Source organism: Hemicordylus capensis, chromosome 1, assembly GCF_027244095.1.
Source record: "Hemicordylus capensis ecotype Gifberg chromosome 1, rHemCap1.1.pri, whole genome shotgun sequence".
Taxonomy (NCBI): domain Eukaryota; kingdom Metazoa; phylum Chordata; class Lepidosauria; order Squamata; family Cordylidae; genus Hemicordylus; species Hemicordylus capensis.
Genome location: NC_069657.1, coordinates 382,502,664 through 382,519,685, shown reverse-complemented (window position 1 = coordinate 382,519,685; position 17,022 = coordinate 382,502,664). Strand labels below are relative to the sequence as shown.

At 40.2% G+C, this 17,022-nt stretch overlaps 1 protein-coding gene across 5 annotated transcripts in view; it reads right to left on the bottom strand.

Annotated features, from left to right (window-relative positions):
• Positions 1 to 17,022, bottom strand: part of MTR (5-methyltetrahydrofolate-homocysteine methyltransferase) — a 122,068-nt gene that overhangs the window by 31,357 nt on the left and 73,689 nt on the right. For all 5 annotated transcript variants that reach the window (XM_053300167.1, XM_053300161.1, XM_053300168.1 and 2 more), the window contains 5 exons: positions 15,816 to 15,968; positions 14,888 to 14,995; positions 5,243 to 5,343; positions 3,788 to 3,855; positions 2,527 to 2,647 (listed from right to left, as the gene is read on the bottom strand). In XM_053300167.1, the coding sequence (XP_053156142.1) occupies positions 2,527 to 2,647; positions 3,788 to 3,855; positions 5,243 to 5,343; positions 14,888 to 14,995; positions 15,816 to 15,968 (551 nt within the window). The remainder of the gene's footprint in view (positions 1 to 2,526; positions 2,648 to 3,787; positions 3,856 to 5,242; positions 5,344 to 14,887; positions 14,996 to 15,815; positions 15,969 to 17,022) is intronic.

The window sequence follows — 17,022 nt, the reverse complement described above, 5'->3', positions numbered from 1 at the left end:
GTTTCACAAAATGTCCATAAAACATTTTTTTAAAAGCCTTTATTCTGCTCTCATCACCTCTGACTGAAAGTATAAAGCTATTTTGTTAAAGCACAACATGTGCTTGTAAGAGTGAGACATCCATACTGTATGGCTCATTCACAAATGCTCTCTATTTGCCCCTTGAGAATTGGGCACGGGCTTAGACATCAGATTTTTGAAATTTTCAGTTCTCTGAATTTCACCTTAAATATACTATCTACAGCAAGCAGTTTTTAATTAATTAACAGAATGATTGGTTTACATAAATATTAGAGATGTGCACAAACTGATTTTTTTGACTCAATTTTTGCCCCAATTGAATCCACTCCTGATTTGTTTTGTGTACAAATCTATTCCACCCAAATCACCCCAGATTCGATTTGTATTTGATTCAATTCGGATTTGGACCACTTAACAGAGTCCTAGGGGCATTAAGTTTGGGTGGTGGGTAGGTCCCTATGTGTGCCACCTTTCACCCAGATTTCAAGGCAGTAGGGCACCTTGTTGATTTTTAATGAATTTCTGTAGTTTTTACTGATTTTGTATATTTCCACCAGAGGAAATAATGGGGATTCAAAGTTGCCCTATCCTAACCCTAACATGGATCCTCAGCTTTCATTAAAAAAAAGAAGCAAAAAAGCTAAGCTCTAGCCCTTGTAGAAGAGGAGAATGTGCGGTCATTATTTTTCAAGTGTTTGGATTCTTTGGTGTATAACTTTTCCTCATAATAAATCCCTATGAGGATTCATTGCACACCTTCATTTCTTCTGTTCATTTTGACTGTCATTGGACAGTGCTATCTGTCAACTGCCATGTGCCAATTACACCCACACACACACACCTGCAAGGCAGTAGGGTACTCATTTTATTCTTTAGGGATGTTGAAGTGTTTAGATTCTTTGGTGTCGAATAACTTTTCCTCATAATGAATCCCTATGAGGATTCATTATACGCCTTCGTTTCTTCTGTTCATTTTGACTGTCATTGGACAGTGCCAACTGTCAACAGCCATGTGTCAATTATACCACCACCCACCCACACTGGGGTACTAAGTTTATTTTTTAGGAATTTTTGAAGTGTTTAGATTCTTTGGCATCTTCATTACACACCTTCATTTCTTCTGTTCATTTTGACCCCACTGCCTTGCAGGTGGAAGTGGAGAATTTGTGGCATCCCATGTTCCAACTACCCCCCAACCCACAAGCCACTGGGTACTCAGTTTATATTTTAGGAATTTTTGAGATCTTTAGACTCTTTGGTGTGTAATGAATCTTCATGGGGATTCATGATGAAGAAAGGTTATTAGACACCAAAGAGCCTAAATACTTGAAAAAATTTCTAGAACATATACTGAGTAGTACCCCACTGTCTTGTGGGTGGGAGGGGGGTGTAGTTGGCACCTGGCAGTTCACAGTTGGCACTGTCCAAAAGACAGTCAAAACGAATAGAAGAAATAAAGGTGTGTAATGAATCCTCAGAGGGATTCACTGAGGAAAAGTTATTATACACCAAAGAATCCAAACACTTGAAAAATAGTGACCACACATTTTGCTCCATAACTCCACTTCTACAAGGGCTAGAGCTTAGCTTTTTATATATATATAAATGAAACCTGGGAATCTGGGGAAATTAACAGGAAGTATCCAAATCCTGAATCAATTCAAATCAGGCGTGATTCAATTTACACCCAAATCTAGCCAATGGACCACAGGGGTGATTTGTTTTGTCTCCAAATCAGATAGATTCAAGTACAAATCTATTTGTACCCGAATCTATTTGCACATCCCTAATAAATGTAGTTATTAAAAATCATATTGTAGCCCACAAACGCTTTCCATTACTGGCATAAGTTTTGTTTGTGAAAGGATAGGAAGCAGCAATGTTTGCTGATCACAGTCCCCTCCCACTCCAAAGCAGCTCCTAAGGCCTGGGAGATGCTCAGAAGTCTATGGCTGAGGGAAGATAAAAATGTAAAATACTCTTGGATACAACCCCTCTATTGCATATCTGGAGAAAAAGAGACTTCAAATTTACTATTCTACTATGGGAGTTCCCTACCGCTAGGAGTTTTTATCTGCAAGACTGGTTTTTTGCTGTTTGTATTTTATGGTTTCATCTTATTTTGATTTTATATAATTGGTGTTGTTATATTCAGTGTCCTTATATTGCCTGCTGCTTTGAACATAGCTTTTGTTTTGCAGGGAAGTATGATAAAAATAGTGGCTGACACACTGCGCAACATTATGTATGCAGAAGTATATAACATTCATGCAGTTGCATAACAATGCTGTTGCACAAGCGCAAAAATTGCACAGAGTTGTGCGACAGTGCAGCCACTGTATACAACAGCCACCCTACTTTTGCTCAAATTCTGCTCTTGTGCTCAAGCGCTCACTAGAAACTGCATGGGCATTATGTTCTATCCTATGTATAACGTCATGCACTATGTCAGCTATTATTATCAATAATATTCTCCCTGAGCACACCAAAAAGTGTCTGACTTACTTCGAAGTAGTTGCTCCTCCAATCAGTAAAGGAATCTTTATTTCTAATCTTTCCATTTCCTTGGCCACAAAAATCATCTCATCCAAAGAGGGTGTGATAAGACCAGACAGTCCAATGATATCTATTAAATATTTTAAAAAATCCGTTTTACACAAAATTTCAGTAGCCAAGATCTGCCAACTGTACAGTGAGCAAAAATGACGACTCTTTTATATCTATCAGAAGAGCAATGATCCCATGATATAAAAATAAACCAATAAATATTCAACCCTGCATAGCATAATTCCCAGTAGTCATTGCTGGTGTCTTCCTTGTGTTTCTTTTATATTCTGAACCACATCTTCTCACCGCTCTTGCTATGTAAGCTGCTTTGTGATTATTTATTGTTGAAAAGCAGTATACAGATACAACATATTATCTAGATATATAGTATATAGATACAGGGAAACCTCGTTATATGCGGATTCGATATCCATGGATTCGTGTATCCACAGTTGGGAAAAAAGACACCCAACTTCGGCATGAGCAAACAAAACAAAACAAAAACACGCTGACTTTGCGTATCCACACATCAGAGGTGGCCAGAAATAACCGTGGAGGTCATTTTCAGCTGCCATTTTGCCTCTCAGAACCACAAAATGGCTCCCGGTTTTCACTCCAAAATGGTGATTTTTGGGCATTCCAGGGGCACAGCGTGATGCAGGGGGAGGAGCAAAGCATGGTAAGGAGCTCCCCCCCATGTTACCACACCCAAATGTGGCCGAAAATTGGCATTTTTTCCTCATTTTCCTAGTGACCAGGAACCTAATCCCCAATTCCCCATTCATGCAATGCCTCAATATTCAGGGTTTCCATATCCACAGTACAACCAAGGAACAGAAAACCCACAAATATCAAGGTCCTCCTGTACAACATTCTATTCATCTATTAAATGGGTGTCAGTTGTTATAGGATGTAAAATGATTCACTACCTCTATATAAAGATTCAACAAGAATGAAGAAAAAATGTTAACATATATAAGTACTTTTTATCCAGATCCATTTACTAATGATCTGTTATTTTAATTCATCACATGTTTCCCACAGCAATTCTGAGGACACTGTAATAATTCTATGTAAGCAGATCTCAATTAATAAGTAATGAAAAACCAATCTGCTTTGAATTATCTTAAGATCAGAAAAAATGAGTATTTCAAGATGCAAATTCAAGTTCAGGGTTCCAATATGTTTAAACAAAATGGCGGAAGATCCACCCTCATACCTGCTTTGTTTTCAAGAGCAGCTCTGAGTATCTTGTCACATGGAGTCATGACTCCCAAATCAATAACTCTGGAGGAGGGGGAAAGAGTATTAGCTAGCCATCATGCATATGTGCTCAATTGATCTAATTTGGCTATAGTATATTATTTATTATTATTAATATTAATATTGATGATGATCAGTTATCCTGTTAGGATTGCCAAACAGAAGGGCATCTGGCTTTCAATCTTCCTGAACAGCTGAGCTACCAGATTTCAGCCTTTTCCTTCCATTCCATCATAACATCCATGGATAATTGAAACAGACATAAAAAATGTTGGTGAAATGGTTATTTAGTAGTAGTATAGACAGATCTAACAGATTAATCAATTTTTTTAAAATCTTATGATTGACTGGGAAGATCCAACAATAGATTTTTAAAAAATATTCCTGACACGTGCTTGTAAAAATTGCAGGTGGTAAATGCTACTTTAAAAGCAATCTTCCTACTCCTCTCTCATGCAGGAGAAAATGCTTCTTATATAAATATAAGTATCATATAAAAAGATTAAGTAAACTTTGCTTTTATTAATACACAAGCAAATTAATTGAGCAATTGGCTACAACTCAATTACAATTAACGGATTAAAATTTCTTTAATTGGACATAGCCCTGTTCTCAATCTGTTGTGGTTATTTAGCAAAATCCAAACTCCCAAGGACAGAACATCTGTACGTCTGCCAGATCCATTCAGAATATTTAAATAAAACACGAGGATGTCAAAGCAAATTTCAGGGTTCCTCCAGAGGAGAAACATTTAGGAATTTTCAAAAGAAGCCCAACACATTTCTTAAAGACAAGTGAAATTTCTCAGGAGGTTTCTGCACATCCTAAAAGGCAACTAGAAATAAGTCAAACATGCAACACGCAGTGTCAATGTCGCTGAATGAATCGAACAGCACTTGACTTCTAAAACTACGTTGCATTTTTAATACTGTACATTTTTATCATCATGGTTGCAATTTAGGTGAGGAAAACTAAAACTTAGCTTAGATTCATCCAAGGGTTTCCTCAGTTTGGTTTTATAAAAGGTACCTAGCAGCTAATTACATTTTTAGTTTTCAGTGTTGCCAAAGCAACCACATTTTATCATGAGCTTTAAAATATTTGTGAAAATAACTGTTTCAATCTCCACCTTCAGTCTAAATTTTAAAAAGTTGCATTTTGTGACTGCAAATAAAAGTCCCAGTCAAACGTTTCAGTGAGAGTAGTAAGTGGTTTTAGAAACTCGAAAAATACTGCTTTTAAATTTATAAAGTCCAGGCCTGGAGGCATATTTTACTGCTTCAGTCAGCATTTCTCCCCCTTTTGTTCAAAGACTGCATATAATGAATGCTAATACAAAATAACTCTAATATATACGACAAATACAAAGAAAAAGAAGAAAACCCAGGAGTATAAGATTTAGTCTTGTTACCTGAAATTATTGCAGCCCAGAACAACTCCCACAATGTTCTTGCCAATGTCATGTACATCACCTTTCACAGTAGCTAACACAATTGTACCATGATAAGGGTCCTGGAATTATTTAAAAAAATAAGTACCAATATTTTCAGGATTTATGAAGGTTTCACATTTGAGCAACTTGAATAATACAAATGGATGGCTTACAGCATCATCAATTATTTCCAGCTGTTTAAAGCAAAAACAAATCTGCACAAATCACAGGTTTCCTTTTCTGTGATTTGTGATTTGACAGATTAGAACCATAATTCAGCAAATCACAGAATGGAAGATTCCCTCAAATCCTAGCACTTTGCATCATGACCACCTTACAACTTGTCAAGACCCAACAAGAGATTCAATATGCCATATAAACAAAACCAAATTACAGCATGATATAATAAGAGAGCAAAAGAAATGAGAATGAACCAAGGACAGAGTTGTATTTAAAAACATCTAGACTGCAGCAACTACAGTAAGTCATATCCCATTCTGTTTATTTTTCTACAAGCAATCACCAACTAACCAGGACAAGATTTCAGAATGAGAACTAGAGACAATAGGCAAAATTATTTTATACTCCCTTCACCCGCCATGGCCAAGCAGGCATTCAATGCATAGAAATCAAATAAATAATAACCCCTGCTAACTTGGCAAAGAGGCACCTTTTAACATGGTGATTCTCTTTATTTAGCAGGGAGAGAGTAACTGGCCCTATCCACCCCCAGCACAGTACCTCCAGTGACTGTTGCTGGTGTCTATCATGTTTATTTTTAGATTGTGAGCCCTTTGGGGACAGGGAGCCATCTTATTTATTTATTATTTCTCTGTGAAACCCGCCCTGAGCCATTTTTGGAAGGACGGTATAAAAATTGAATTAATTAACAGCAGCAGCAACAGCTAGTCAATGACAACAAGATAAAGCAAGCATCTGATCTCAAAAGTAAAGAAGGGTCAGACCGAATTATTACTTGGATGGGAGACCATCTGAGAACACCAGGTGCTATAGGCTTGTAGATTCCTGCAATGGCCAAACCATGAAATTCTATTATTCTAGCTCTAAAGGGATAATCTTCATATAGGTCCAACAAAACACCTAAAGAATGGGACCAAAACAGTCTGTGTAACTGTAAGAACAGTAATCTTATAGGCCCAAACCAAGAATACAGCCAAATAATAAGTGACAAGTAAATGGGGCTTAAGCAGAGCTTGTCACCGACCAGTCCAAACTTAATAGCTTCTTTCCTTGCCTGCAAATTTTTAATATGTAGCAGATTTTGCTTTCTGGATTAGGTCAGTGGTTGGCGTCCATTCAGTGCAGTTGTAGTTCTTGAAAAAATTGATTTTAGGTGTCGTCACTGCACAGAAACTGTTTCGTATACCTGTGTATTCTGTAGACGCTCTGGTTGAAGCATGTCTTTCTGCTGACTTTCCTAAGGAGCTTTGAACCTCAGTTGTATTCTTCTTAAGCATGCTAAAAACGCCTTCACAGAAATCATTAGTGTGGGGAATGCGTAACAGATACTTGGCAAATTGAGAGAAGGCTTGAAACAGTGTTTGTCCGGTAGCTGGATCTTGTACTTTAGATAGTTGATGCCAATACTGATCAATGCTGACTTGCTCTGGAGCCTCGTTCTGTAGAACACTAGGACTGCATGAACTCAATACAAATAGCATTTTGTCTGCTCTGTGGCAATACATTAGGGAATTCTTCCAGAAGAGACTATCAGTGAGGAGCTCAGATTTTCTCTTCCTATATGATCAAGTACAACTGCTGCCTGCAGTACTGGGTCATTAAATGGGAATTTTGTCTTCATATACAGCAGTGTGTTGTGATAAAATATTCTAGCTCCAGCACGGACCCTGGTGATTTCAGGTGATCCATCGATCCTGCTTTTTAATCAGCTCCGATGCAGCAAAACCTATAAACAAGTCTTGTTCTGACCTCTGAAGGTCTTTTGTGGTGATATCAAGATACATCACATCATCGTTGTGCTAAAGTATGACCACTGGTTTAATGAAATATCCTAAAACTATGTATAGTTTCATCATGGCAGGATGTAGCCTGTGGATAATTGGTTCCTCACACTGAAGCAATGCGCTGAAATTTTCAAAACGAGGTGTAATGGCATGCAGAAAAGAACGTACAGTTTACAGACTGGACTCTTGAATATATTTGCTTGTCTACATCTGAGGCTCCTCCTGTTTTGTGGTGTGTGGATGGAGCAGGCTTGTTGTTATCACCACCATAGTGAAATACGAAGTAGCATTTGAGGATATCTCAAATATTTAGTACCTTCTCCAGTGTGCAAGATATGCTCAGCCATCAAGTAGTAGCATGTTTTAGGACCTTCCTGACTGTTTCATCACAAAATGAAATGTCTTCTCTGAGCAGTTCTTTTGGCACTCTTTTCAAATAGATGATATCATTGAAAAATTCATCTGGGTCAAATGAAAGAGCCTTTGCCCCATGTTTTGCTGCTAGATGTGCTCAATGGCATGGACAGTTAACACCATAAATCTTTCCATCAGTTAGTTTCTTCTGTAGAAGCCTCAGGACTCCATTGTGCTTCCCAGTCATTACAGAGGCATTGTCTGAGGGAAAAGCAACGCAGTTCTCTAGGCCGAGTCCTGAAGCAGAGATACATTTTTCAATGGCTGCTGCAATATTTTCAGCATCTGCATAGTTTACTGTGGGCATATCCAGAACGTGAGTCCTAACTAAGCCTTCTGAATTCTCAAAGGTGACAAGTATAGAAAGAACTTGTCATACTTGTCAGAACTGCCATTTGAACTGAGGGATAAGTATTTCTTTAATTCACCAGAACTTGACAATAATTGCTTCTGGATGGCACCTATGCTCTTTTTTCCAATGTAGTGGATAAGGTGACTGGCTTTTGTGCACCCGCATGCATATTTCTTAGCTATTTCATTGTTTGGAAACATTCTGCCTACTAGTTTACTGAAAGTGTCATTCATAGCAAATGGCAAATTATGTTGCAGTACCAACTCCTGGAAAAATAGTTCTGCCTTCACTGCCTTGTTTGTCACTGGATTATGTGGAATGGATCAAGTGCTCATCTGTGTTTGGGAGGACTTTAATCTATTTTGACTTTTCTGCATTTGTCCTGTGCTTCACAGTCACTATATTCAGTTTTACACCATGAATCCCACTGTGGGATACTAAGAAGTCACAGGCACATGTTGAACAGAAAGCATAGGTGTTCCCTTTCCAAATGGCTTTATGAATCCCCTGCCATCTGAAGAATATGACCAACTGAATGTGGCTCACAATGTTTTTGCTTTGATTTCTCCTTAGGCATACTGGTGTTTGGAGGGTCTTCAAAATAAATGGAATCTGACCCTTTCTACAGCAATATATAATAAAAACTGAAGAAATTATTCTGAAAAGCAAAGGGCTTTGTCAAATAATCTGACCCTTGCTTCAGGAATATATACTATAAACAATTCTGAAGCCAGTGCTCTCTCACATGAAACAAACCTTTTTCTGCAGGGAAATCTGCATGCTCTGAGACAGAACGTGAGACCTTGTGGCTAGAGGTTTATATGCTCCTGGTAGCCATACTTACTCACCAGCCCTCTTTGACTAGCAGGAGACATTGCAGACACACATATGAGGGAGGCTCCCTTCAGAAGAAGAAGAAGAAGAAGAAGAAATCTTTGCATCTCTCCTCCCTCAAAGCTGGATAGGGCAGAGAGTGAGAGACCAACGTCTCTCTGAAGGGAGTGGGGAGGAGGGAGTCAGTGGGAATCATGAATTTCTACTGCATGGTCATGAACTGGGAAATGAAACAGCAAATCGTGACTGTCCTGGGTAAATCGGGGAAGTTGGAATGTCTGTATAAGTATCTGAACAGTTTATGAATTAAAAACACAAACTGTTAAAACATTAAATCAACTAAAACAGTTAAGAATATAGATAAAAATAACTTAAAAACTTAAAACTAAGAATTAAAAGCCTGGTTAAACAGGTATGTTCTTAGTTTTTCTTTAAAACATTCAGATGTCAAGGTGGTAATTTTGTTTGGGAGTGTGTTCCAAAGTCCTGGGGTAATCCAAGAAAAGGGTTCTATGTGCACATGTCCTTAACCCATGGAGTCAGACCACCAGATGACGTATCATCAAAACCAAATATCGTTCACTCTCAGTTGCACATGTCAAATAATTCTTGTTTGTAGTGGAGAAATATATGCTATGATATGAATATCTTGGGACATTCTCTGTGAGGTCCCTATAAGTCTCCATCTTACTTTCATGTCTTGTCCAACTTCTACATTAGTTTGTTGGGGAGGTTTGACTTTTAAGACACTTTGCTAATTTCTACAGGCAAATCCCCACAGGAAGGCACGTTACATGTTATTTGAGTACATATATATTTGTTTAAACAAGTGTCTATCTCAGTCACAAGTCATATTGGGAAAACCAGTTCTCAGCAGGGAAAACCAATTCTCCCTGCTGAGAACTGGGTTTTGGGCAGGCTATGGGGTGGAGACTGCCTTGGTTGGCCTGATGAATGATCTCCAGCTGGGAATTGACAGAGGAAATGTGACTCTGTTGGTTCTTTTGGATACCTTGGCGGCTTTCGATACTATTGACCATAGTATCCTTCTGGAACGTCTGAGGGTGTTGCAGGTGGGAGGTACTGTTTTACAGTGGTTCCGCTCCTATCTCTCAGACAGATTCCAATAGTGTCGATTGGAGATAGTTGCTCTTCGAAATCTGAGCTTAAGTATGGTATCCCTCAAGGCTCCGTACTTTCTCCAATGCTTTTTAACATCTACATGAAACCGCTTGGAGAGATCATCAGTGGATTTGGAGCTGGGTGTTACCAGTATGCTGATAACACCCAGATCTACTTCTCCATGTCAACTTCTTCAGGATCTGGCATATCCTCCCTAAATGCCTGCCTGGAAGCAGTAATGGGCTGGATGAAGGAGAATAAACTGAGGCTGAATCCAGATAAGACGGAGGCACTTATTGTGCGGGGTCAGAACTCTAGAGACGATTTTGATCTACCTGTTCTAGATGGGGCCACACTTCCCCAAAAGGTTCGCAGTCTGGGAGTACTTCTGGAGTCACACCTCTCCCTGGTTTCTAAGGTTGAGGCGGTGGCCAGGGGTGCTTTCTATCAGCTCTGGCTGATACGCCAGCTGAGCCTTTCTCGAGATCAATGACCTCAAAACAGTGGTACATCTGTTGGTAACCTCCAGACTTAACTTCTGTAATGCGCTCTACGTAGGGGTGCCTATGTATGTAGTCCGGAAAATTCAGTTGGTTCAGAATGTGGCAGCCACATTGGTCTCTGGGTCATCTCAGAGAGACACATTGGTCCTTTGTTGATGGAGTTACACTGGCTGCCAATAGGTTTCCGGACAAAATACAAAGTGCTAGTTTGCCCTAAAAGGGGGGGGGAGCCCTAAAAGGCTTAGGCTCTGGGTATCTAAGAAAGTGTCTTCTTCACTACAAGCCCCACTGCCCACTGAGGTCATCTGAGGAGGTCCATGTCCAGTTACCGCCAACTCGTTTGGTGGCTACACAGAGACGGGCCTTCTCAGTCGCTGCCCCGAGATTGTGGAATGCACTCCCTCCTGAGATACGATCTTTCCCATCTCTGGCAATTTTCAAAAAACACCCGAAAACTCATCTTTTCGCCCAAGCTTTCTCAACTTTAAAAAATTGTCTGTTTTAATTTTATAGTTGATTTTAAATTGTTTATTTGTTTTAACTTTTATATGTGTTTTAATTGTTTTATGTTAACCGCCCAGAGACAAGAGTTTGGGCAGTATATAAGTTTGATTGATAAATAAATAAATAAATAAGGGGAAGGGGGGTGTACAAGGAGCCCAAAATTAGGAGGAAAAATGGCCAAATAGCTGAGAGAAGCTGAACCCTCCTCACTCCGACAGTTTACTTCCCCAAGGCCCTTCTCTCAGCAGGGCTCAGTTCTAGTATCACAGCCCAACTGGGAGGGAGGAAAACAAGGAGTTCTGGCAATAGATTGCAACGAAGCCTACCCCTAGAGTAGGGAAGAGTTGAAAGCTCATTGCCTGTATACCTCTTGTGAATCAACCAAACAGAATTGGGGCAAACCTGGGTTTAAGCAATTGGCTTTTCCACCAATAAACTAATTAGGTTTCTGATCATGTTCTACAAATATCCTTGATGCCTGAAAGACACTGGCCAACATCCAGACTAGCCCTCCATTGACATACCAAGGTTTTCCATTGTGCAAGTGAGGGAGGGGTTATTTTCAGCAATCTCCCCTTCCTTCAGTAGTCATCTGAACCTCCCAAAATTAACTCTCAGGGACATAGTTTTGGGAAACATAGGTAGCTACAGGGCGGGCGTAGTAGCTGAAAACAGCCCCCTCCATCACACAAGGAAACACACATACCCCCGAGTGTGTCAGGAGAGAATTAGTCTGGATATTGGTGTTGGTCACTGTGCTTACCATAATGGTTAATCTCTGTCTTCCTAAGATGCTGAGATTTTGGGAGAATGAACATTCAAGATTGGGCCAAGTGACATTGCTAAAACCAGTATCACTCTGCATTACATCCATGAGCACTGAAAAGCTTGCATAGCTGGAGTAAAAAGGCAAATTCATTTGAAGAAGATGAAAGCAGTAAATGCAACAGAATGATACAGCAACGATTGTAAATGTAAATGGAGATGGAAGGCCTGAAGCAAAATAGAAATGAGAAGTCCTAAAAAGGAGACACACAAAAAAAGAAAAGAACACAAACCCTGATCCCAGAAAGTGCTGCAATGTGGACCAGAGCATGCATCTCATTTTAAGATATCTTCTACATAAAAACAAGGAGATTTCAAGCATTAATGAATTGGAACACTCTAATACTGGGAACAGAACCAAATAGCTTTCTTTTTCAATCCTGGCACAAGCCTGCAAGCACAGCCATTCATTCTAAAACATAATCACCAGTGCTCTAGATTTGCTGCTGTTCTGGCACTGTGGTTACTGCTTTGGAGGTAACTGCACTCCAAAGAGAATCTATGCCAGCTGCTACATATCTTATTTTGGGACTGGGTGGCAGAACTCACTCTCATTGTTATTAAGTACATTCAGGGGCTAACCGAACCCTACATTCTCTTTTGTACCAATAGCAGCTACATCCAAAATTTCCAGAGGAGGAGGCTAGAGGACCACCAAGCAATAGCGAGCAGTAATACTGGATTGGCCTAATTACACACACACACACACACACACACACACACACACACACACTCTTTAGATAAGCATATGCCTATAAGCTTAAAAAACTCCACAACATAATTCCTAAGCTAGCTCTTGCTTGTCAAAAAACATTTAGAACAGTTTCCCCCCCACCTCTTGGCTCACTCTGGTCTCTTTTCAAATGCCAAAAGACAGTATAAAATTCTCAATCTGTTACTAAATCCAACCCAGGCTTTGCAGTAATTTGAACTATACGAACAACTGCTATTTTGTTTTCATGCTTGTTAGGGATGACAAATTTTGGATGTAGCACAGATCCTCAGGTTCCTTCCAGCCTTACAATTCTATCTAACACAGAACAACCAAACATCAGGTTGGCATATGCTCCCCATGGGTGCCTAAAGATATATAGAAAAACAGGAGCCACTTTTCTAGAAAGCTTATTCACCATGTTTATCACATGTACAATTCTCTCTTGAAGATTAAGTTCAGGGGGAACAAATTCTGACAATTTGGAGCAGAACGGGCTGTGCAAATGCATGTGATATTGCAATGCACAGACGCACACACCCAACACACACAAGACTTTTTCTGCTTAAACACAAACACCTGGAGGTTTGGTTTTTTTTAAAAAAAAAATTATTGTAATAAACATATATGCCATGACTTCCCACTGTTAAAATGACTCAAGGCAGCTTACAAGAATTAAAATTAACACAAATAGACAAAAATGTAAATTGATTGTACAATTAAATATTTGTTAAAGCCTGTGTTTGAAAAATAAAGATAATGGGCAGGTTCAGATGTCAAATGGAACAACAGTTTATTTCATCTAACCATAGTTATTGTACATCTGATTCCACACCAGTCTACCAGATGCAGTTTAGTCCAGACAAACCAAAATCTGTACCCAAGTTTTGAAATTTATCTGTCAATACTGTAGTCCTGCATGACACCTAACCCATAAAATCAGTTGAATATTCAATTATGTACGTACCAAGTTGTGCTCTACATGGAGCTGCCTTTAAAAAGGGTTCAGTAATTGCAGCTGATCCAGAAAGCTGTGGCCAGGTGACTGACAGAAACACGATACAGGAATCATGCAATGTTCCTGCTATAAGAACGGCTGTCTCCCAGTCCAGTTCTGGGCACCACTCAAAATTGCCGATTTTGACCTTTAAAGCCCCCAGCAGCTTGCAACTAAGATACCTGAAGAACAACCTTCTCCTGCATGAACCTGCCCAAGTGTTAAGATCTGCTGGGAAGGCCCTTTTCTTTATAAAATGGGACTGGCCTATCTAGGTCTGATTCAACAGCAGCGATATTCTTTTGCAGTAAACTGTGGAATAAGGAATTGATTTGGGGCTTCCAAAATTTCTATTTTTCGATTGGTTTCCTCAATAGATTTTTGAGTAATTTACAAAAGATAGAAATAAAAAATTATAAGTGTAGCAAAATGAAGAAAAAAAATTTAGATACATTATTTGTAATGCCTTCTCCAATATGAACTGGCTCAAATGATAAGTTCTCCTGGGAAGGTCCTTTCTCTTAGTCCACCAAGATTTGAGGTTGTCTAATTGGCATGGGAGAGGAAGATGGCCTTCTCTGAGATTGTGCCCAGATTCTGCAACCGCCTTCCTAAGGAATTCACCTTCTCTGTTGATTCTCACTGCTGTATAAACACAGACTTATTGCAGCAGACTTTTAACCCGCCCAGTGGCTGATGTTTTATATCAACTGTTTTAGGTAAAGTTTTACAATTGCTTTTGATCTGCCCTTTCGATTGTTTTTATTATTATTTGTACATTTATATCCCATTCTTCCTCCAAGGAACCCAGAGTGGTGTACTACATACTTGAGTTTCTCTTTCACAACAACCCTGTGAAGTAGGTAAGGCTGAGAGAGAAGTGACTGGCCCAGAGTCACCCAGCTAGTTTCATGGCTGAATGGAGATTTGAACTCGGGTCTCCCCAGTCCTAGTCCAGCACTCTAACCACTACACCATGCTGGCTAATTGTTGGCTCTTGTTTTTGCTTTTACTGTACAAAGGTTAGGTCAGTGTTTTAGTTTTTTTAACTTGTCAACTGTCTTGAGCATGATTTCAATAATGGAAGAGCTTCACAAATGTTTATAATAAGCCATAAGTAAGTTAAACTTTTACCATGATGGAATCCTGTGCAGCAGTGCTCGTGGTAACCTTGTCTTTATTAATAAAATGTCAAAAGGACCACAATCATTCACATATTTGGACCCACTCATGCAAGTGGGTCTATTCACATGAGCAGTGGAACGGCATGATTTCCTGTCTCACAAGAATTCTACTCCAAAATAACCTCCAAGGTTCCAAAACAAATGTAATAAAACTTCATTAAAGATAATCAAGTACTGCAGTGAAAAACTTGCCTCTTCTTCTGTGCTTCCTGACAAAGCACGCATTTCCTCTCGTTCCTTTTCCATGAAGGGAATGAGATGTCCAACTGCCTTCTTCATGACTCGAGCAGACTTGATCACCTGAACGATTGGATCAAATGAAAGATTAGAGCTACTGAAGTGTGTATTTAAGTATACCTGCCCCCCCCCCGCAAATAAAACCCACACCTTATTAGTAATGAACTCCAACTAGAGTATACCTCTACCAACTTCCACGTTTCCTTCTGGCCCATAGAAACGTCCCCATGTATCATATTAATGTGTCTCTCTGCTGCTCAGGTATTTCTGCAACGCCATCTCTGTGGATATTCTCAGCCATTATGGAGGACCTAGGGAAGGCCCATATTCACTAAGCTGGCCTTGTTGGGATGGACTATAAACAAACTACTCAGTGGTTGGGAGAAAATGGAACAGTTCCTTGCATGTGTAACAAATGAAGCTAACACACCAAAGGAAGTAAGCAGACTGAACAGCAGAATGAATTAAAACTTTAAAAAGGACTAGAAAAATTAGTTCAATAGGTAACAGCCTGGCCTGCCACAGCATACATCACTGTATTGCAAGGCACCTTGAGCGATGGGTCCGCTAAGCAAGCTACCAGCCCAGGAGGAATTGTTACTCACTGTGAGCAGGCAGATAAATAGCCAGCTGTAGGGCTGAATAAAAAAAATATACACAGCTATTAGGGAGGATGAGAAAACAATCTGTTCAAAAGCTTATGGTTTCCCTAACTACTTTAATTGCTGGAAGGAACATCTTTTTTCTATTATAGCATTCAAATCTGTCAGGGGGTAGTGCCCTGGGTTGAAGAGAACATTGGGCTGACCTAGCAGTAGTGCTTGTATTATCTATTAGACTATCTTTTTAAGAAATAGGCTAATAAACACATCTCGTTCTTTACCTGTGGCAGAAACATCTTGCCAGCCCCGAAAAGATCACCAACTGTTTTCATGCCATTCATCAGAGGCCCCTCAATTATCTGCAGAGGTCTGGCATACTTGTTTTTATTTAATCTAGCCTCCTCCGTGTCCTCAACCACATATTTCTCAATGCCCTGACATAAAAACAAACATAAGATTAATGTGTTTGTGGGTAAAACAGAACATGTTACATTAACAGATTTTTTTTTAAAAGGACACAATGAAGAAAGGGATGGAAGGAGAGGTCATCAAGGACTAATATAAATAGGAATAGAGTCAGGAAAGCTAAAGCTGCGGCTGGTGAGGGATGCCAAAAGCAACAAAAATTGCTTTTTCAGGTATGTCAGAAGGAAGAACTATAGGCCCACTGCTTAATAAGGATGGTGAAATGTTAGTGGGGGACAAAGAGAAGGTGGAACCACTCAGCTCCTGTTTTCCCTCATCTTCTCCCCAAATGAGAACCATGTGCAACCTCACAAAAACAGAGTGATGTTGTTCAGAATTGATAAAAAGCTAATCAAGAAACATCTCTATACATAATTCTCTTCAACGTACCCATCACTAATCCCATGCGTGGCAGCTCTTGTGGAGTTGGTGAGCAGCTGCCCAGATAGTGACGGGCACAGGTGGGAGGGAAGAAAATGGTGGCAGCAGCTGGGCCACCGAGGGAAAAAAGACAGTGGTGGGTGGGCAGAGAAGAAAACAGCAGGCAGCCAGCTGGTGGGGAAGCGGCCAGCAGGCGGGTGGCGGGGAAGTGACAGCCCAAAGGAAGCATGGCCTGCACTGGGGCCGAATGTGATGGGCGGGCAGCAGAGAGGACGGCGTATCCTCCCTCTCCAGCCCGCCTGCCAGCACTGGGGCCGAAATGTGGAGTGTGGCACAACCACTCTCTCTGGCACCAGATCAGCCAGCACTGGAGAACGGCCAAGCAGGCAGCAGAGAGGGCGGCACAGCCGCCCTCTCCGGGTCTGCCGTCCGGCCAAATGGCAGGCCAGCATGTGGGTGGGGGAAGTGGGGGGGCCAAAAAGCAGGGGGGAGCGGGAGAACTAGAGGCGTAGATGCTCTGCACCCAGTTCAGCTAGTCTATCTATATTAAATGAGTTCAAAACTCCAGCAGTGGATTAATTCCATCCCAGAGTAGTTAAAGAACTTGCTGGTGCCTTCTCAGAATTTCTGCCTCTCCTTCCC